This window comes from Anomaloglossus baeobatrachus, chromosome 11 (genome assembly GCF_048569485.1).
Source record: "Anomaloglossus baeobatrachus isolate aAnoBae1 chromosome 11, aAnoBae1.hap1, whole genome shotgun sequence".
Classification (NCBI taxonomy): domain Eukaryota; kingdom Metazoa; phylum Chordata; class Amphibia; order Anura; family Aromobatidae; genus Anomaloglossus; species Anomaloglossus baeobatrachus.
In genome coordinates this window covers 104,729,357-104,750,667 of record NC_134363.1, presented here as the reverse complement: position 1 = coordinate 104,750,667, position 21,311 = coordinate 104,729,357, and the positions used below count along the sequence as shown (strand labels likewise).

At 46.4% G+C, this 21,311-nt stretch overlaps 1 protein-coding gene across 1 annotated transcript in view; it reads left to right on the top strand.

Moving 5' to 3' along the window:
- The window catches only part of FOXR1 (forkhead box R1), a 73,355-nt gene that overhangs the window by 15,617 nt on the left and 36,427 nt on the right, over positions 1-21,311 (top strand). The window contains exons 2-3 of the mRNA XM_075327269.1: positions 3,527-3,616; positions 7,557-7,756. Of these exons, the coding sequence (XP_075183384.1) occupies positions 3,527-3,616; positions 7,557-7,756 (290 nt within the window). The remainder of the gene's footprint in view (positions 1-3,526; positions 3,617-7,556; positions 7,757-21,311) is intronic.

Genomic DNA, 21,311 nt, shown 5'->3' with positions numbered 1-21,311 from the left:
GTTTGCTGAGCTTGCTGCTGCTCGGTGTGACGAGCTTCTAGGACCCCCGGGGACACAGGAGAGCCGGGCTAACGCTGCACTGCCCTTGTCCTGGCCTTATCCCCACTGCCTGGTTTTCGGTAAGCCCTCTGCTGATTTTCTATTTGGGCTTTTCTCAGGCTGTAACAGGGAGCTCTCTTAAGAAGCAGCCATTCCAATGCTCCGCCTCCCAGAAGTTCGTGCTGTTGCTTCTTGGTCGTTTTTTTTTTTCAAACATCGTTTAGCTACTTGATTCTACTTAATTTAATAAACTAGTAAGCGGCATCCAAGCAGACGCCACCCATATAATGGACCGATCACATTTAGCTGCTTCATGTCTGAGGAAACCTGACCCGCTTAAAAAAAACTTCAAAGACTGAACATATGAACAGTAAGTCGTTTTTACACTGCAGTGTATGAGTTCATTCCTTTTAGAATTCATAGTTTGGGTATTTTGGGTGGGTTACAGGGTGCATCTGTCTGAAAACAAAATGCTGTGTGCACAAAACCTTAATCTGACTGATCAGAAGGGGGCGCCACCAATGACCGTGTCTAGGGCAGGATGAACTCCAAATTTGGCCCTGGTCACAGACTGTGGTCTCGACCTAGAGGAGTCGGAGACCCGGTCGCAGGAGATTGGGACTGGGTGCTTGGCTAGTCTTGGAGGATAGCCAGCAGCCGCAGTTCAGTAGCCGGGCTGGGACCGAAGACTTGTCGTGGTACATGGACCCTAGGTCGGGGAGAAGCTTCAAGCAACCCGGCAATTAACCTGCGGAGGACAGGGCCTATATGAACTGTTCCCACAAAGCTCAGAGATCGGGGGCACTAGCGCAACGAGGGGGATAGGGCTTTCCAAGCAAAGCAGCCCACTGAAATCCCAAGCGTGAGCTCCTGAGAGCAAGCTCCTCTGCTACTCTTAGCAGGGTGCGGGGCCCGGAAAGCTCAAAGCTGACGGGCCATTTGAACACGCTAAAATTACTGTGCCCGGAGGCAGGCCACGGACCACCAGGCAGTGCTGCAGGGGACGGGACCCGAACGAGCTCCCCAAGAGGGCATCGGCACCCAGAGACTTGGTTTACCACGTTGTCAGCATCTGCTTTCTTGCTGAGTGAGTACCTGATTAACCCCTGCGACCAGCAAGCCTGCGCTCCCCCTGCACCCCAATCCACCATCCAGAGTCCCGGGGCCTTCCCCTACCCGTGGAGGGTAACGTCATCTGGCTACCCCACTCCATCACCCCAGGTACTCCCAACGGCAGCGGTGGTTCGCGCTATTACCGTACACCACGGGTGGCGTCACAAACTATATATCTCCCTTGTAAATAGCCCTCCTCTTCATTTGGGTGTGACCCTCAGCCCCCAGGTCCGGAGACCCTCGAGCCACGAGTAGTGACATCTGGATTCGAGCAGGGGTGGTACATATCAGTGAAGTTTTGTCTAAGCCAAATACCAGGAAGTATCAAAAACAAAGCACTTTATAAAGAAGCCAAAAATCCACCTGTAGTGCCCCACGGGGCCTTAGGGTACGTGTCACCAGGCCAGTGGTTTCTTGGGGTTGCTGTGACTGGCCTGACCTGGCTCCGTGGCCCCGTCGGCTACATGAAAAGACAAACAAGTGCGAGAGGGGGGGGGGATGGAAGGAGGGCGAAGGGTCCCTGGGAAGCATGTAGCCGGTTCCAATGGTGACTGGGTCTCGGCCTCCTCCTCCGCCGCCGACCCTTCCTGCAACTTTTCCTCTCCCAGGAGCGGTGTTGGATAGGGATGGGGGATGCTTTGCAGCGCCACCCGTGGTGAGTGGCCAGGAATTGGCCGCTGCTGCAGAGTCTCTCTCCGGGGCAGGTGCTGGGTGCAGCCAGGATAGTATCGCTCCCCACAGGCGGAGTGGGATTACCCCGGGAGGTTGGTGAGAACGGGGCGGCAGTCCACGGGAGCACCGGGGCACAGGGCGGCGGAATTTACTCAGTCACCGGGTGCGGGTTCCAGATGCTTTTATTCTCTGGTTAAGATGGTATCGCACCCCAGGTGCTGGTCCTTGCCATCAGACTCCGGTCAATCCTGGGCAGGTGTGAGGTCCGGTCCAGTCTGGTAATCGGTGAGCTATCTCCTCTGTGCACAACTCTGTACTTGGTGGGTTCCCGTGGCCTGAAGTGTCTTGGGATCCCCTCCTGCGCTCGCTCTCTCTCTGTCTTGGCCCGTATGGCAGACAGCTTTAACCTCCTCTTGGGTTGGACCGCTGTCCCCGTTCCCAGGTTCCCTCTTTGCTGCTGTGCCCCGAACACTAATGAGGGTCCCCTCGCCGAGCACATTTTTATCAGGTGAGCTTGAAGCGTCGTCCTGAACTAGGGCTCCGTACCCTGCCTGTGCTCAGTCCCGTGAGTACTCATATCGTACTCTCCCTGGCAATTGTACTCCTTTTGCCCACGATTACTGGTACCGGGTCCCGTCCCTCCAGGTGTTACTAGCCCTGGTCTGGCTGGCTCCCTTCTGCAGGAGACTCCTGCAGAGGTCGGTGCGGTGTTACATCCCAGACGGTTCTGTTCTGCCTCCCTGAGGGGTGCCTGGCAAAAAACCCTCAGGGAGCTGCTCCACAGCGTGTCTACTCTCTCTGTCTGACTGGAACTGACTGCGCCTTCCTGTCTGCTTTGTAACTTATTCCTACTCCTGCACCCCACCTTTGCAAGGATCCAGATGTTGTTATGATGACCCGGAGTTCCCCCAGTGCCTGGGTCTGCTAGGAATTGGCTGAGTCACTTCCTGACTGTTTAGATGAGCTATGTGAGGTGTGTGTAAACTTACCGGGTTAACCTCTTCATGCCCGGGAAGATTATAATAATATACCTTGTAGCGAGCAGTCTCAGGGGCACTACACACCGTCAAAAGAACGTGCTAAAAACACAATGAAAAAATGCAAGAAACCTACTTTACATAATAGGTGCCAAAATTCAGTGAAAAGTTAATTGTGGGAACATGGCCTAAAACTGCGATGTTTAGCCCCAATATTCAAACATTGTGCAAATGGTGCATTTTTTTGCTGCGTTTGAGCCAAAAAAATGCACCTTGGCCGCAACATGTGAATGCAACCTAGCGAAGGCTGTCAGTCATTTGCAATGAGATGTGATTATAAGATCTGAGGTATGACTAGGCCGGGAGAAGAGATGTCCTGCCTAATCACTATTCAAATAAAGTACAGGCGCTTGGTACATCCTGGCAGATCATTTAAGATCACTTTCTACTTGCTTGTTTTCCCTCTGTCTCCACCCTCCCCTCTTCTTTAATTGACGGCTTTGGCTTCACAGAACCAGAGAAGGGGGTAATACGGGGCAAACGAGCAGGTGGGAGGGTGCATGTAAATGATCAGCCCCGCTATGATGCACGAGCGTCTGCACTTGGTTTGAACAGTCATTATGTGCTGACAGAGGCCCTTTTAAGCCAAAGTCATCATTTGATGAGAAAGAAAAAGTATAAATGTACTGTAAATAACAGCCATTTTCTTTCTAATTCTTAATCAGGTGCTGAAGAGAAGGTGGACCGCTATGCCATAAAAAGACAACATAGCACTGAGGTGTCACCATGTGGATCAGAGGACGGGTCTCCAGAGCGTAAGCAGTTAGCTAAAAGAAAACAGCGCAACAGGGTATTATCTGGGTTATGCTGAAAGAATGGTGTAGAGGCTCACCTCGCTATGGAGAGTAAGGATAAGGCCCAGGGATGAGCGAACCTGAACTGTAAGGAACCTAGTGTCCAGGGCTCAAATCCAAACGCTGACTTTTAACGGAAGTTCATGTCAGAATTTGGATGCTGAATAAAGTTTGTTGAAAGGATGCAGCCAATCAACTAGCTTTTCGGCATAGAGAAGATGGCTGGATGCTGATAGGAACAAAATAATAATTAATAAAAAAAAAAACGTGGGTTCCCCCCTATTTGATATCCAGCCAAGGTAAACCATACAGCTGTGGGCTGGTATTAGTCTGTTTTGTTTTTTTTTTACTTTACACTTACCAAGTTAGTAATGGGGGTGTCTTATAGGCGCTTCTCCATTACTAACCCCCTGGGCTTGATTCTAGCTGATAATTCATAGCTGACATCAACCCCAAAAATAGTTTCCTGATTGTCACTGCACAAGGGCAATCAGGAAGAGCTGGATAAAGCACAAGAATTGGCGCATCTCCTGGATGCACCACTTCTGGGGCGGCTGCAAGCTGCTCTTTTTAGGCTGGGAAGTGCCAAATAACTATGACCCTTCCCAGCCCGATAATTCCAGCCCCCAGCTGTATGCTTTACCTTGGCTGGTTATTAAAAAATAGGGGAAACCCCACGCCATATATATTTTTTTGTTTTCCCTTTATCCACATTTATTTGAAGGGCAATTGTCCTGCTCTTACCCTCATTTGCTTTATTTTGCAGCTGCCTAGCCCTTAGGCTATGTGCGCACAGTGCATTTTTTGCGGCGTTTTTGGGTGGGCTTTTGTGCTCAAAACTGCATGACTTTGCTTCTCCAGCAAAGCCTATGAGTTTTCATTTTTACTGTCCGCACGCAATTTTTTTTTTTTTTTTTTTAGCTGCGTTTTTGAGCTGGAAAAAAAAATGGTCATGCCAATTCTTTTCTGTGATTTTCTGCGTTTTTCACCCATGCAATGCATTAGAAAAATGCAGCAAAATGCAGAAATAAAAAAACGCAGCCAAAAACGCACCAAAACGCAGTAAACGCATGCGTTTTTACCAGTGCAGTTTTTACCAGTGCGGGTTTTTACTGTGGGTGCGTTTTTATGCGTTTTTAGAGGCCAAAAACGCAGCGTCAAAAAAACGCTCAGTGCGCACATAGCTTTATTACGACCATTTTACAGCATCAAAGTTCAGGTCATCATTGACTTTTATATGGTATCCATTGGGGTAGTTTATCCTGACTTGGGTGCTGCCCTTGTAAGGGCGGAAGTATTTTGCATGGGCACGACAGGGGTAAGGATTTATTGAATTGGTCCCCCCCATTTTCTAACTCTGCCCTCTTCCGCCTGTGGTTATCCAGTGGTGTCTGATCTACTCGGGAGAAGAATCGGGTGAGATCTATCCTTTATTATTTATTCACTGCACTTTATTCTATTATGATCTGTCGGTTTTAGACAATTGATATTAAAAGTTATATTTTAATCCTTGCTGTACTGTTACTAATATCAGGATTTGGGCTGCACCTTTTTGCCTGTGAGGCAGGATTGCTTTTCTATTGTCCGGGTATAGAACCAAACTTTTAGGTAGTGTCTGGGTGAACCCGAACATCCATGGGTTGCTCATCCCTAAACATGAGCAGCTGCAAGTCCATGGGCTTTGAGTCGGACAACATCGGAGATTGGAGCGGTAAAGTGGTTAATTCTGCGCTGCTCAGTACAGATGAAGCAATACATTTCCAGGATATTAAGATTCCAGGTGTTTTATTTTTTTCCCTTTTTCCATATTTTGCTAATCCTTTTTTCTAAATTAATGTTTTTAGCATTTTAGATATCTTGATTTATCTATTAGTCTTGTTTTTTAATTAACTTTCTATCAGACCATTCTGAAATTGATGGGTCTGACCACTCCCGTATTTTTTTCTGGCCTTTGTGCTTTTTTTTTTTTTTTTTTTTTTTTTCCTTTTAATGGTTGTTAATTAAACCCAATATTTATTGTAAAAAGTTTATTTTATCTTTGTTATTATTGTGGCTGGATCCTAAGGAAGAAGTCAGAGACTTCAAAAATCGTAGATCAATAAATCATTTGGAATCTTCATATCCTCGTACTGTATTCTTTCATCCGTCCTTAGCAGCGCAGAATTAACCCCTTCACAGCGCTATCTGCAGAGAGTAGGCAGGGCAAGCTGCTTCAATAATAGATAATATAATAGAATGTAATAGATTTTGTCTATCTAGCCGGGTTAAGGATTCAATCAGTATTTTATTGTTAAAAAAAAATATATACTCAAAAGTAAAAAAAAACAAAACCTTAAAATTAGAGGTATAAAGTACATGTAATGTGTGTAATTTTGACTAAATGTACAAACGCAATGGCCCTGATTTCTGAAGGCGGCGTGTTTTGTATGCCAGTCTGAAGAATGCGTCAGAGTAAGATTAGCTAAATTCCTTAGGCCCTCTTCACACGCACGTGCCTCTGGTACGTGCTAAGTCCGTGCCCGCATGTACCGGAGACACGGGCACACGTAAACCCATTAAAATCAATGGGTTTATGTGCACGCACGTGTTCAGCCATTGGTCCGTGCCTCCGTGTGGAGCAGACGTGAGCCCGTGTGCTCAATACGGAGGCATGTCCGTTTTTCTCCGGCAGCATGGGTGTCACGCGGCCCGCACACGTACCACACGGATGTAGTGTGGATGTGGGCCCACGTGACACGCGCCGGAGAAACACACGTGCCATTTTAAAAATAAAAAAAAACTCAAACTCCACCAGCCCTGCAGTCTCTGCCGTGGCTGTCACCTGCATCCGACACCCAGTGAATTTGAACAACGCATCTTCTTCACTGGGGGTCCGGAAGCAGCGTCAGTGGGGCGTGGCCTGTGCCGGCCACTGTCATTCAGCACCACAGACAGCTCCTGAAGAAACGGGTAAGGCGGGACTATCCGTTCTCCGTGTGTTATTACGTATAACACACGGACAACACGCATGCGCCAAAAACATGGCACATGGAGTGCAAACCACCCCTTTAATACGTCCGTGAAAAACGGTACGTTTTTTTCACGGACGTGTGAACGGGGCCTAACAAGGTGTGCACCTCCTAATGTTGTTTGCATCCTACAACTGCCACGTGCAGGCGCTGGCATACACTTCTGGCATAATTTACAGTATAAATTTTAGTAATTTGTCAGGCAGGCTTTGCCACTCACTAGCTTGACCAGGTGTGCCCACTTTTCTAAAAGTTGGAGATTCTAGCTGATGCGGAATTAAAACACCAAAAGTTGCAACATTTTTGTGCACCTTCTCAGTTGTGCAAAAAATGAGAACATTCTAAGGAATTTTAAGCCAGAGTTCTGGGTGAAAACGCCTTGGTGACTTGAGGCCAGTGTGTATTTTGCTCATAATTTGATCCTCCATGATTAATCAATGTGTAATACACAAGTGCAATATGTAAATTGGACATATTTTTAAGGTTGAAGGTAGACTTAAGTCCATAAAGTCCAACCAACATGTGGATCCTGAAAAAAAGGCAAAAAAAACCCCATGGGGCAGAGAACAAGCTCCATGTTAGCTGGAAAATTCCTTCCCGACTCCACATACAGCAATCAGACTAGTTCCCTGCAGCAATGTCCCATTACAGAATCTGGTGCTCATAATTGGTAATGTTCTATTTTTCCAGAGAGGCATCATGGCCCTACTTTTAGTATTGAATCCACCATTAACAACATCATGTTGCAGAGAATTTTGTAGTAAACTAGAACCAAGAGCTGACTAAGATATATTAAAAGCATTGTTACTTATTCCATTAAGGAGCATCTGCCCTATTTTAATATTTAACTTCTTTAAAGAAAATCCACTTTGTTTTTCTTTTCTTCTCTCTAGAAAGAACTTTTTATCCTACCCTATGGCTTATAGTAGACCCTAACGCGGTAATGCAATGCCCGAAGATGTCTACACCTCCTCCTGAGGCTTTCATCACCTCTTCCTGCAAATCCCTCAATCTAGATGGCAAGACACGATCTTGTGTTGACTGTTCAACCATAGAAGATTCTGATGAAGACTTATCATCCAGCAGTGAACTGGTACAATAGTTTGTATTTCTGCCTTTTCTTATCATGACCCAACATAAACTAGATAAAAAAATAGCTTATTGTTTGAAATCTATAAGGTTTTGAGGTAATCTCAGTCTGTATAATCTAATAAAGCAAGAATTATCTACAGAGTTTAGGATTTTGTATAGTTGTTTAATTTCCATAAAGAAATATGGAATACCAGTAACCTATTAAAAACAAAACAACAAATAAAAACCCAGATGGTTTAGGCTATGTGCGCACTTACCGGATTTTTCGCGGATTTTGCCACGGATTTGCTGCATGTTTCGCTGCAGAAAATGTTCATAACATCTCTGCAGTGAATCACCAGCAAATCCTATGGAGAAAAAAAATCCTGTGCGCACTGGGCGGAATTTGACAGCTGCATGTTTTGCTGCGGGAATCCCGCAGCAAAAACAAGTGCATGTCACTTCTTTTCCGCACATCGCTGCGGGATTTCACTCCATTGACTCAATGTTAATCAAGAAATCCCGCAGGGAATAACGCAGGCAGCAAATTCTGTGCGGTTCACTGCGTTTTCCTGCGTTATTCCCTGCGGTATTTCGCGGTTTACCTCCGGTAATGTGCATCGCCTGTCTGCGGTTTTGCAGGGAAGTGATGTCATTACAGGAAGAGGAAGCCGTGCAGAGTAAACACACACACAGATCACACTCACACAGACATCACAGACACATAGATCACATAGACACAGACACATAGAACACACATAGAAAGAAAACGGAAATATAGGAAAAAAAGAACGTGGGCTCCGCTGCATATTTACCTTCCAGCCGAGGTAAGCACACAGCGGCGGCCCGGTATTCTCAGGCTGGGGAGGGAGAGGGGCAGGGTTAATGTCCCCTGCCTCACTCCCCCTCCGGCAGCCGAGAATATCAGCCGCAGCTGCCCCGGCACTGTCGCATGCAATATGCGACAATACCGGCGTGTCCTCGGCTCTTCTTGCCACCGTGTAGCAGTGGTGGCAAGGTAATACAAGGGGTTAATGGTGATGGGGGACCACCGCCATTAACCCCAGGCTTGATCATGGCAGCGTCTATGTGACAGCTGACATGATCAACCCGTAAGTAAAGTGAAAAAAAACACAGACACCGAAAAATCCTTTATTTTAACTAAAACAAACAAGCCTCGTTCACCATTTTATTAACCCCTCCCGCAACAAAACTCCGGCGTAATCCAGGTCCGACGTCCAGCGCTGCTTCCATCCAGCCGCGACTGTCACAGACACAGGCTGAATGAAAGCAGCAGAGGTAATTACCGGTCATTTCCCACGGCCGGTAATGTGAACTCACTGCCGACCGTGGGAAATGCAGCGATCTGTCATCTATCTATCTATCCCTCTGTCTGTCTATCTATCCCTCTATCTATCTATCTATCCCTCTATCTATTCTTCTGTCTATCTACTCTCAGAATTAAATGACTTTTTTTTTTTTTTTTTTTTTCTTCAATGTGCTTTATTGCATTGAATGCAATAAAGCACATCCCAACCCGCACGCGGCAAAACCGCGGCAATACCGCGAATAATACCGCGGTAAAACCGCAGCAAACCGCGGCAAACCGCATGCGGTTTTCGGGTGCGGTTTCCCGCGGTTTTTTACCGCGGGTGCGGTAATCTTTGAGGGCATGCGGAATTTTCTCAAGAAAATTCCACTTCCCAGTGCGCACAGAGCCTTAAAGAGGTTTTCTGCCTTCCGGTTTCCTTCCTGCTGAAGGGGTGCTGTGCGATCCTGAAGACTAACAGTGTGGATCAGTGATATGGTTGCCCCCCTGGTCTGAACTGTGTGCCCTTCTATGCCGCAAAAAGAGGCAGCTTTGTCTCTACAGCATTGGAGGAGCCCAGGGGCACTGAGGTCAGATGCAGCACTGGGCACTGACGCATTTTTCATACTAGTGCGTCTATCTACAGGTGAAGGAGACGTTCTATTTTGCTCAGCGTACTTATGCTTGTACTCTATGGTGGATTTTGTATGACTCGTGGTAATGTTACGGCGCTTCGCGAGTAACTCAGGTGGAAGTCGGCGGTGGGGCGGAGCTTGAGGTGGGGATAAGGATATTTGTGAAGTGACGGGGATAGTCGTGTCCATGGTGGTTTCATGGTTTGTTTTAATAGTCATGAGTCATGGGGGTCTTTTGGCAGGGGTTTTTTCGCTGCTCCCTCGTATTTGATAAGGGTTTCGATGGTATTTCACTGACCTGGTGGGCCGTTTTGGGGCGTGCATTTGGCGGCTTAATCTTTAGTGTTACAGTGGGGTGTGTGCTATGGTTGGTCGGTGGTGAGGAGGAAGGTGGTTGCGTTTCTATGAGGATGTGGTTTATATGCCTCTGTCCAAGTCAGGCTCTCCAAAGGGGCTGTGTGTGTACTAAGGGTTTTCAGGGTCACTGGTGTGCGGCGTGGTTTGTTGCGGACAGACATTAAGGAGAGGTCGAGATGGTTGGGACGGCAGGTCTTTTAGGACCCATCCTTTCTTGCTGCGGTAGATGATACCTCCCCTGGGGTCTTGAACTAGGCCTTTACCCGGATGTGGTGTCCAAATTTCCGGTGTAAGGGGTCTGTCTCAGATCTTTTGAAGGGTCGGAGCGGTGGCATGGTGTTATCCTTTTAGATACGATAACATTTGGCCGCCGTTTGTCAGTTTCCAGCCTTGTTTGAGCTTTTACTGGTAGAGTGGCTAAGCATGAGGCGGATTCCTGCTTGTTGAGAGGTTTATAATTTGCAGTTGTCTTTTGTGTAGTTTTGTTTCGGGTTTGGGTAAGAGTGTGGCCGGGCTGAACCCGCTACGGGTCTGTATTACCTGGTTGGTCTTCGGGCCTAGTGGGGGGCTTCAACCTGTGCTTAATGTGGCGGGGTGCTCGAGCTGTGGTACGGTGCTTCATGGTTTTGCCACACCAGGTTTTTCTGAGTGCTATTTTGGGTATCCGTGGATGGGTATTGGAGTAGAGTCCGCTATTCTAGAAGGTTTCGGGGCTCCTGGTTGGTGGTTAATGTTGTAGCTTTGGCCGTTGCTATGGGTCTCTTGAGCGCCAACATAATTTTCAGGCATGATTTGCAGTCCTTTGAGGGGTTAGCAGACGCTGCTGGCAGGCTTCTTTCTATGTGTGGATTTCTCACCGATGGGCACATGCACTTGCGGGGTTTTACCTTGGCCTTTTGATGGTAGATGGGTGAGCATAACTGGACTGCATACTGCCGTTCGGGTTTCTGTACTCTACAAGGTTCGGCCATGGGGGTGGAAGGAGATCATTTCAGAAAGATCGGGGTTTTGACGGTCATTGTGGGTTAAATTTTGAGCTTTCAGGTCCGTTTCTAGTACCACAGGGTATGGTTGTAGCTGGGCATCTTTGCTCCTCAAAATATCTGGCATGTTTGGATTGTTCCCCCTTTTTGAGTACACCCTGGCTCTAGTGAGAGGGGACGGTATTTGTACATTGGTCAGGAGCTAATTTGGGTGCGGTCAATTTTTCCAGTGCTGCATTGGTTATTCGTACCACTGGGTGTTGCTGGTGCATGAGTTCTCGTGGATTGGGATTGACAGTCTTGGTTTTAACTTTGGGTTTTATGCCATGGGGCATATTCTACTAGAGACGCAACGTTTGTATTGTTTTGCAGGGGTCAGTTTGGCAAGTCAGCACAAGTCATGGCGTGGCAATTTAGCCTGCATTGGCTTATCGAACCTTGTGCATGTCGGGCCCTGTATGCCAGGTTGATGTACTGAGTGTTTTGCCGGTTGTATGGTTCAGGTGATTCGGGAGGCAATCGTGTTTAATAGGGCTGGGCCGTTTAACAGGCACAGGTTTTTCTTCAACTAGTTAGGATTGACGGTCGTATGGTGGCAGGCATGACTCGCAGTGGCCAGCAAAAGGAGTTTGGGTTGGATGCAGTTGTTCAAGGATGAGTTGTGGGGATGTGTTTGGCCTTTTGAGGATCCAAGGTTCCGTGAGAGGTCTGGTTCAGTTTTCTCAGTTTGGAATTGTGGGGTGGATGTCTTGACTTATTTGAGGCAAGGAACAGTGGTGGCAAATCGGGGCTGCCATTACAGTTTTATCCAATTGACTGAGGCGCCCTTACGGTGTTCAATTAGCAAAGGTCAGAATCCTTTGGGACCGCACGACAAGCCTTATCCCCTTCTTGTAGTTTTATGAGTATTCCACGGTTTTTTTTGACAGAGGCAATCTCAGGGAGTAGGTCGAGACTTATTCAGTTTAGTGGAGTGGCGTCGGCTGTTTGTTTGGGATTCGGGGCTGCTATTACGGCGTACAGTTGACGGGGGTTATTGGCTAGCCACGAATTGCACGCCAGGTCTGATTTTGTTGTTCAGGTTGTTGGGCAGTACTCAAACAGTGAGGTGTCCTGTTATTTTAGACGTTTTGGACCCTCTTTTGGAGGATGGATGTTCTGCTCAGCGGTGATATTAAGGGGTTCCGTTTGTCTTGACGGGCTTCAGTTGGTGGCCCTAGGGTAATTGGGATGTTTTAATGGTTTGTGATTGGTATGGCCATGAAGTGGGGTATATTAGGATTTGGTGCTATCCCATTAGGAGGAACGACCACTGGATGTTTTGGTACTGCACCCGGGTGGAAGGGACATGGGCGCCGGGACATCAAGGAGCCTTTTCCATGAGATCAGGCATGACCGCCTTGGGCCCGTGTCTGCCTGCCTGGGTGTTTGTGCTTGTGTGGTCAATTGTAGAGAGTCACTTCTTTTGGGGACATCTTTGTTGGTTGACAGAGCATGTTTTGCTAGAGGTGTCAGAGGTTAAGGGAACCCATGTGGGTCCCTGTTGGTTACATCAAGACAGGTTGGCTTTGTTCAATTATCAGTTTGTCTGCATTTTTGGAGGTGCCTGCAGTGTTGCGCTCTCAACGAGGCAGAGTTTGCGTCCAATTCCTTCTGGATGGGGCCAGCGTCTCAGGCTTCTCATTGGGGAGTGGTCACGCAGGCTGTGCGTTGGGCAGAAGCTGGGAGCCAGCTGGGTACAGTTTGTGTGGCCGGTTATGTGAGGGATGATGGTTCGGGGGCAGGGGAGCTTTAAAGTCTCTGGTGAATTTTGAGGTCTAATGGGGTTCAGTTTAGTCTGACTGGTGTGGACATTCAGATATTGATTAATGGAACAGTGTTGTTGGCCCTGGTTGGTCTTTGGTGGCGGTACTCGCACGTACAAGGTGTCATACATGCTCGCTGTGGCGGAAGGGGGGGGGGTGGTATTTGAAGTCGATGGATTGCACAAAGAACGGGGTTGAACCCAATGCAGGAATGGGTTACCCCTGGTGGTGCAATGGTGTGGGGGTAAAGGTGGGTCTCTGCTGTTCTGGGTCTCAGCGGGACATGTTAATGTGGGTCCCTGCTGGGTTTGGTCCCAGCAGGGCAGTGGTTGGGCACCATTCGGCTGGGTGTCCTCGAGCCGGTGTGGTGCAGCTGAGGGCACATGGTGGAGCTGATGTTACAATCATGAACAACGGTACTCTTCAATTACCCCCCCTCATTTGCAGGTGGTTATGTTTTATGTTTAATAGAATTATTACTATGTTTATGGATAAAGTGTTATTGATTTTTTTTTTTTTTTTGGTGATTAATAAACGGGGCTGTTGTGGCCTTTACATCCAATGTCATGCCGTCTTGTGTTTTACTTTAGGTTAAGAAGTTGGGTTAGGGGTTACTGGGATAGGGAGGTGGTACAGCAGGTAAGGCCGTCAGTCAGACCTTTCGGAGTCATGTACAAAATAACCTTTTGGACGCAGCAAAAACACTCTGCGTCCAAAACGCTGCTGTCACTGATTGTTGGTACGAGACCGTTCACATAGGTGTTAGGGACTTTCATTTGTCTTTCTGTGTTTATGAAAAGACAAATTAAATTAACCCCTTCCCTTCTTGCACTGTGACGTAACTGTCACTTTAAGGCCTCCTTCACATGTCCGTGGTTCTGGTATGTGTTCTACCTGTTTTTTTTTTTTGTTTTTTTTTTACCACATATACCCAATATAACCTATGGCGCTGCTTGCATGTCTGTGTATTTACACAGACCGTGTGTCCATGTGGTCCACATGGAGATGTGTGTGTGTGTGTGTGTGTGTGTGTGTGTGTGTGTTTTTTTTTTTTTTTGTTTTTTTTTTTTGTTTTTTTTTTCCTGCAGCACAGATGACAATGGTCAATAGAAGACTATGGGGTCATGAAACATATGTACAGCACACGGATGGCATCAGTGTACAGTCCGTGTGCCATCAGTTTGCTGTACGTGTTTAACATTGAAAATATAGGAGAAGCTTTGTATTTGTTGTATATGTAGTTAGCTGGGTTATGGTACTGTATCTATGCAGTAAGAATGGTTTTGCTCCCATATCTATATAGTAAGCTCAATTATGGTACCATATTTGAGCAGTAAGCTTAGTTATGGTACTATGTGAATGCAGTAAGATTGTTCTGTTCCCGTATGTATGTAGGAGGTTTGGTTCTGTTGCTGTTTCTATGTAGATGACTAAGTAAGATTGTGTTCCTGTATTGATACACTAAGCTCTGTTCTGTTCCCGTATCGATGTAGTAAGCTCGGTTCTGCTCTCATACCTCCATAGTAAGCTCTGTTCTGCTCCCATATCTCTGTAGTAAGTTTGGTTTTGCTCCCATAGCTCTATAGTAAGCTCAGTTCTCCTCCTATATCTCTGTAGTATGCTTGGTTCTGCTTCCATATCTCTGTAGTAAGCTCGGTTCTGCTCCCATATTTCTGTAGTAAGCTCTGTTCTGGTCCCATATCTCAGTTCTGCTCTCATAAGCTCGCCTCAGTTCCCATATCTATGTAGTCATCTTGGTTCTGTTGCGGTATCTATGTACGCAGTAAGCGCGGTTCTGTTCATATATGAAATAAGAAGAAAAAGAGTATACTTATCAAGGGATCACCAAAAAATTTGAATCGTATGAAAGTATAAATCTTTATTACAAAAACAGAGAATACATGAATCTCCTCACTTGGGAGTAAAGGAACATGAAAACAATTAAAAACAGACTTGTATCCCCAAGCCAAAATCCATTTGTAATAAATGTGAAAGTGAATCACACAAAAAATATCAGATAACCCTCATACAAATATTACATAAATAAGTAATGTAACCTGCTACACAGTATGCACTTTAAACTGTACAATATAGGTTATGTAATTATAATATATGGGCTTGGGCAGAGCCTTAGATGGTATAAAGAGGGAATAGCAGTACCTCAAGGGCTATGAGCTGTCTTTTTTAGGATGACAAAGATAAAACAAGCCTGATAGCCAAATAGTCTCATACTCACTATCCTAAAGGGGTAAAGCAGATGTATAGCAGGGTACCAGGAGGGGTAGGTTATTGGCAAGATAACCCCACGCGTATCGCCCCCATAAAGGAGGCTTCCTCAGGGGAAAAAGACAGACCTGGTAATTTGGCATTGCCCTGAACCATGGTATAGGGTATGCCTCAGTTTTATTCTACTAGCCTATACTACTACATTATATAGGGTGTATGCATTTTCTGCTGTACTTTTGCACTTTATAGCTGCAGTATACTTGCAGACTCTGATCAGGATAACTAACCTCTGATTTTGCTGGTGACATTTCGGTCCTACAGGGGCTGTTACACATACTCTTCATTTAGGATAGTGCGTGTGGTCTTAAATCTATTGCACCAGTCTATATGTTCCTTGTACTCGGGGGTCTGATCATCTCTGCCTGTGCTTATTGTTGCACTTTTTATATATACTGAAACACGCAAGCCTCGATCAGGGTTTCATCTCCTGGCTCTGTCTGTGATACTTTAGTCTCTTAGAGGTTTTTTCATCTATACTATTTACTGTACTATATTGATGTGAATTAATCGGAACAGGCTTGTTTTATCTTTGTCATCCTAAAAAAGACAGCTCATAGCCCTTGAGGTACTGCTATTCCTTCTTTATACCATCTAAGGCTCTGCCCAAGCCCATCTATATATATAATTGCCTTTGTCTGTCTGTCTGTCTGTCTGTCTGTCTTGCTCCAAAATTGTGTCCTTACGGTGACACAAAGCTGATTGGCCGCTGGGCTCGCCATGGCCCCGCGCCCCCACACGGATTGGTCGGCCGCTCGCCCACGCTCCGCCCCCCCCCCCCCCCCACACGGATTGGCCTCTCGCCCCGGCACCCTGCAGGCATTGGCAACTCGGCCACGCCCCGCCACCCTCACGCAATGCACGCTCGCTCTGGCCCCGCACGCATTCCCCGAACCGACACGGAGACACGACTCCCAGGTAAGTACTGTACCCCCGGGAGCCCCTATCAGCGTACGCCGCCAACCCAGCCGACACATACCCTCGCATTGCTGGGGCTGGCCAGCGTATGCTGGTGTGGGCTCCCGTGCGAGCGGGGGACGGGATACGCTGGTAACCATGGTAGCATAGTTACCAGCGCATCAAGGTCCTGCAGCGGCGGAACATGCGCGCGCGCGCGCGCGCGCACACACACACACACACACACACACACACACACACACACACACACACACACACACACACACACACACACACACACACACACACACACACACACATCAGATCACACACACATCAGATCACACTCACACCACACACACATCAGATCACACTCACACCACACACACATCAGATCACACTCACACCACACACACATCAGATCACACTCACACCACACACACATACATCAGATCACACTCACAACATCCTGGGATATCGCTTGCTTCTCGGCGGTGACACTGTGCTGTGAGCTTCCAGGACCTGCCGGAGGATCACATGGCCAGAAGCATGTGGTATCTCCGGATGTTGTGAGTGTGAGCGCGTATGTGCGATATCGTCAATGTGTGTGTGGGTGTGTATGCGATCGGGTGTGTGGGTGTGCGATCGTGTGTGTGGGTGTGCGATCGGGTGTGTGGGTGTGTATGCGATCGGGTGTGTGTGTATACGATCGGGTGTGTGTGAGTGTATGCGATCGGGTGTGTGTGTGTGTGTGTGAGTGTATGCGATCGGGTGTGTATGCGATCGGGGGGGTGTGAGTGTCGGCAGAGGAGCACGGCGTGCTGGAGGAGGCTGGGAGGAGAGAGGCTGATCCTGGGGAAGGCTGGGAGGGGGAGGGGGGAGGCTGAGAGAAGAGAGGCTGATGCTGGGGGAGGCTGAGGCTGGGGTAGGCTAGGCTGATCCTGGGGAAGGCTGGGAGGGGGAGGCTGGGAGGGGGGAGGCTGAGAGAAGAGAGGCTGGGGTAGGCTGGAAGGAGAGAGGCTGATGCTGGGGGCAGAGAGGCTGATGCTGGGGGCAGAGAGGCTGATGCTGGGGGCAGAGAGGCTGATGCTGGGGGCAGAGAGGCTGATGCTGCACGATGGGGGGTGCGCAGCATGGGGGATGGAGCACGATGGGGGGTGCGCAGCATGGGGGATGGAGCACGATGGGGGGTGCGCAGCATGGGGGATGGAGCACGATGGGGGGTGCGCAGCATGGGGGATGGAGCACGATGGGAGGTACACACCTCCTCCCCAACACACACACTGGGAACCACAAACACCGCCCTACACACACACACAGACAACGCTGCACACACACAACACCCAACACACAAACACCGCGGCATACATAAATATACGCACATACCGCACAACACACACATTGCACAAAACATACCTCCCCCAAAACACACCACACACACACACACAAACCGCGCAACACACAAACGCTCCACAAACAACGCAACACACATACAACACCGCTCTCACCCCCCGCCACACCCAGACAACACCCAGAACATGTACAGCGCCCTACACAAACACTTGGTAACTACACACAACAACAACTATATATATATATATATATATATATATAATAATATAATATAATAATTTTATATATAACAAAAATCATACATGAACTACACAATACGTAAATTCTAGAATACCCGATGCGTAGAATCGGGCCACCTTCTAGTATATTATAATTACGTAACCTATATTGTACAGTTTAAAGTGCATACTGTGTAGCAGGTTACATTACTTATTTATGTAATATTTGTATGAGGGTTATCTGATATTTTTTGTGTGATTCACTTTCACATTTATTACAAATGGTTTTTGGCTTGGGGATACAAGTCTGTTTTTTAAATGTTTTTAATTGTTTTCATGTGCCTTTACTCCCAGTGAGGAGATTCATGTATTCTCTGTTTTTGTAATAAAAGATTTATACTTTCATACGATTCAATTTTTTGGTGATCCCTTGATAGGTATACTCTTTTTCTTCTTATTTCGTTTTGGCTTTCGTATACCTGATGATCCCATAGGGTGGTGCCCTTCCTCCCCATAGTCTAGTTCTGTTCATATATACAGTCATATGAAAAAGTTTGGGCACCCCTATTAATGTTAACCTTTTTTTCTTTATAACAATTTGGGTTTTTGTAATAGCTATTTCAGTTTCATATATCTAATAACTGATGGACTGAGTAATATTTCTGGATTGAAATGAGGTTTATTGTACTAACAAAAAATGTGCAATCCGCATTTACACAAAATTTGACCGGTACAAAAGTATGGGCACCTCAACATAAGTGACATTAATATTTTGTAGATCCTCCTTTTGCAAAAATAACAGCCTCCAGTCGCTTCCTGTAGCTTTTAATGAGTTCCTGGATGAAGGTTTATTTGACCATTCCTGTTTCCAAAACAATTCCAGTTAAGTTTGATGGTCGCCGAGCATGGACAGCACGCTTCAAATCATCCCACAGATTTTCAATGATATTCAGGTCTGGGGACTGGGATGGCCATTCCAGAACATTGTAATTGTTCCTCTGCATGAATGCCTGAGTAGATTTGGAGCGGTGTTTTGGATCATTGTCTTGCTGAAATAGCCATCCCCTGCGTAACTTCAACTTCGTCACTGATTCTTGCACATTATTGTCAAGAATCTGCTGATACGGAGTTGAATCCATGCGACCCTCAACTTTAACAAGATTCCCGGTGCCGGCATTGGCCACACAGCCCCAAAGCATGACTGACCCTCGACCAAATTTTACTGTGGGTAGCAAGTGCTTTTCTTGGAATGCCGTGTTTTGTTTGTTTTTTTTTTGCCTCCATGCATAACGCCTTTTTGTATGACCAAACAACTCAATCTTTGTTTCATCAGTCCACAGGACCTTCGTCCAAAATGGAACTGGCTTGTCCAAATGTGCTTTTGCATACCTAAGGCGACTGTTTGTGGTGTGCTTGCAGAAACTGCTTCTTTCGCATCACTCTCCCATACAGCTTCTCCTTTTACAAAGTGCGCTGTATTACTGACCAATGCACATTGACACCATCTGCAGCAAGATGATGCTGCAGGTCTTTGGAGGTGGTCTGTGGATTGTCCTTGTCTGTTTTCACCATTCTTCTTCTCTGCCTTTCTGATATTTTTCTTGGCCTGCCACTTCTGGGCTTGACGAGAACTGTACCTGTGTTCTTCCATTTCCTTACTATGTTCCTCACAGTGGAAACTGACAGTTTAAATCTCTGAGATAACTTTTTGTATCCTTCCCCTGAACAACTATGTTACATAATCTATGTTTTCAGATCATTTGAGAGTTGTTTTGAGGAGCCCATGATGCCACTTTTCATGGGAGATTCAAATAAGAGAACAACTTGCAAGTGGCCACCTTTTAAATACCTTTTCTCATGATTGAATACACCTGCCTATAAAGTTCAAAGCTCAATGAGGTTACAAAACCAATTTAGTGCTTTAGTAAGTCAGTAAAAAGTAGTTAGGAGTGTTCAAATCAAGAAATTGATAAGGGTGCGCATACTTTTGCACCGGTCAAATTTTGTTTAAATGCGGTTTGCACATTTTCTGTTAGTACAATAAACCTCATTTCAATCCAGAAATATTACTCAGTCCATCAGTTATTAGATATATGAAACTGAAATAGCTGTTGCAAAAACCCAAATTGTTATAAAGAAAAAAGGTTAAGGTTAGGGGTTAGGTTAGGGGTGGGGTTAAGGTTAGGGGTGCCCAAACTTTTTCATATGCCATATATATAATATAATATAATTTGTACCAGCCTGTTCATAAAGCCTATTACCACTGCTGCTTTAATGCAGCGGACAGAGATGAACAGTCCAATGGTGGGCTGCCGCAATTTGAGGGCCACTGCTTTGTGATTGCCCCCCCCCCCAGGCTAAATTGTGCCAGCCAGCCCCTGTTGGGAAGTAATTTGAGATTTCAAAATGGTTGCATTCTTGATGGGTCTTCAAGGAGGCTATACTAAGCTTCCATGCTTTGTTTGCCTTTGGGATAACAGGGACGCTACCATAGACAATATTGGCCTGAATGTACTGAGTTTCCGTGGGGAACAACAACATTAAATGGGAGCCACTTGTAGACCTTCAAAGGTTCTAATGCTACCTTTCCACATCAAGCTAGGCCTCGTGAATCACTTTGCACAGCTTTGGACAAGGAATCGGTGCCATTCAAGTATCTACAAGATCTCTTCAAAAAGCTTTCAGAAGCAACAGTTAAAGTTTTTGTTGGCCCTCAAATCGAGAAAGTTATGGAGTGTCAAGAGTTTCCCAAACTCCTCAAAAGAGAAAGAAGCATGGATCAGTTTTGTTAATGTACTTACAGGCTTCCTTTGGAAATCATAAAGCTAAAAACTATGTTGCATTGGTTGAGACTGGTGAAGCAAAATGAGCTGCACGAGGTCTCAAAGTCCATATCCTTGATGCCCATCATGATCGACTCAAACAAAAGATGGATTCCGAGGAGCAAGGAGAGCGCTTTCATCAAGATAGCAAATTTCGAAATATAGGATACCAGGGAAACTACAAGGAAAACCTGTTGCAGGACTATATTTGGGAATGGGAATTAATGCGTAAAAGTGATATGACGTACCCTCACAAAAGTAAACATTTTAGGTTCCTTTTCATCAATTTGTAGCATTTTGATTAAAATATGCTAATGATTTTGAAATATTGTATTTCATTTTCATTATGAACTTAAACCCAAACATTTGTAATTTTCTTTAAGACGGTATTCCAATTTTAACTTTTCAGTGTCCTGACCGCAAAATCAAAGTTTTTGCAGGCTAATACATTTTTTCAAATGTTTTTATGATATAATCAATTAAGAAATGACATTTATTCTCTGGGAACAAAAATCATGTTACATAGTGTAATAGGGAGGTCTGGAGGTAAAACCCCTAGAAGTGCGGGGCTGCAGGGGCAGCTTCACCCCCCTCTTGCATGATTATAGTGGACACGAGGAAACATCGCCACGCCCACTAACCAACTAACTGTCACTGTTAAAGTGCTGGCGGGGTGCGAGACACGGCCCCGCACTTTAACCCAGAGTGCTTCAGGTCACCAGAGGTCATACTATGGGAACCCGGGTATGACCTCTGGTGAATTGAGTGACGTCATTGCTGCCAGCCAGCCCCCTTGCCATGACTAATTTTGGGTTTGGTGACAGTTGAGTGCTGTTATTACCCCTCATTACCGATTGCCACTGCATCAGAGCAATCGAGAAGAGCCGGGTAAAGCTGTGCATCCAATGGATGCGA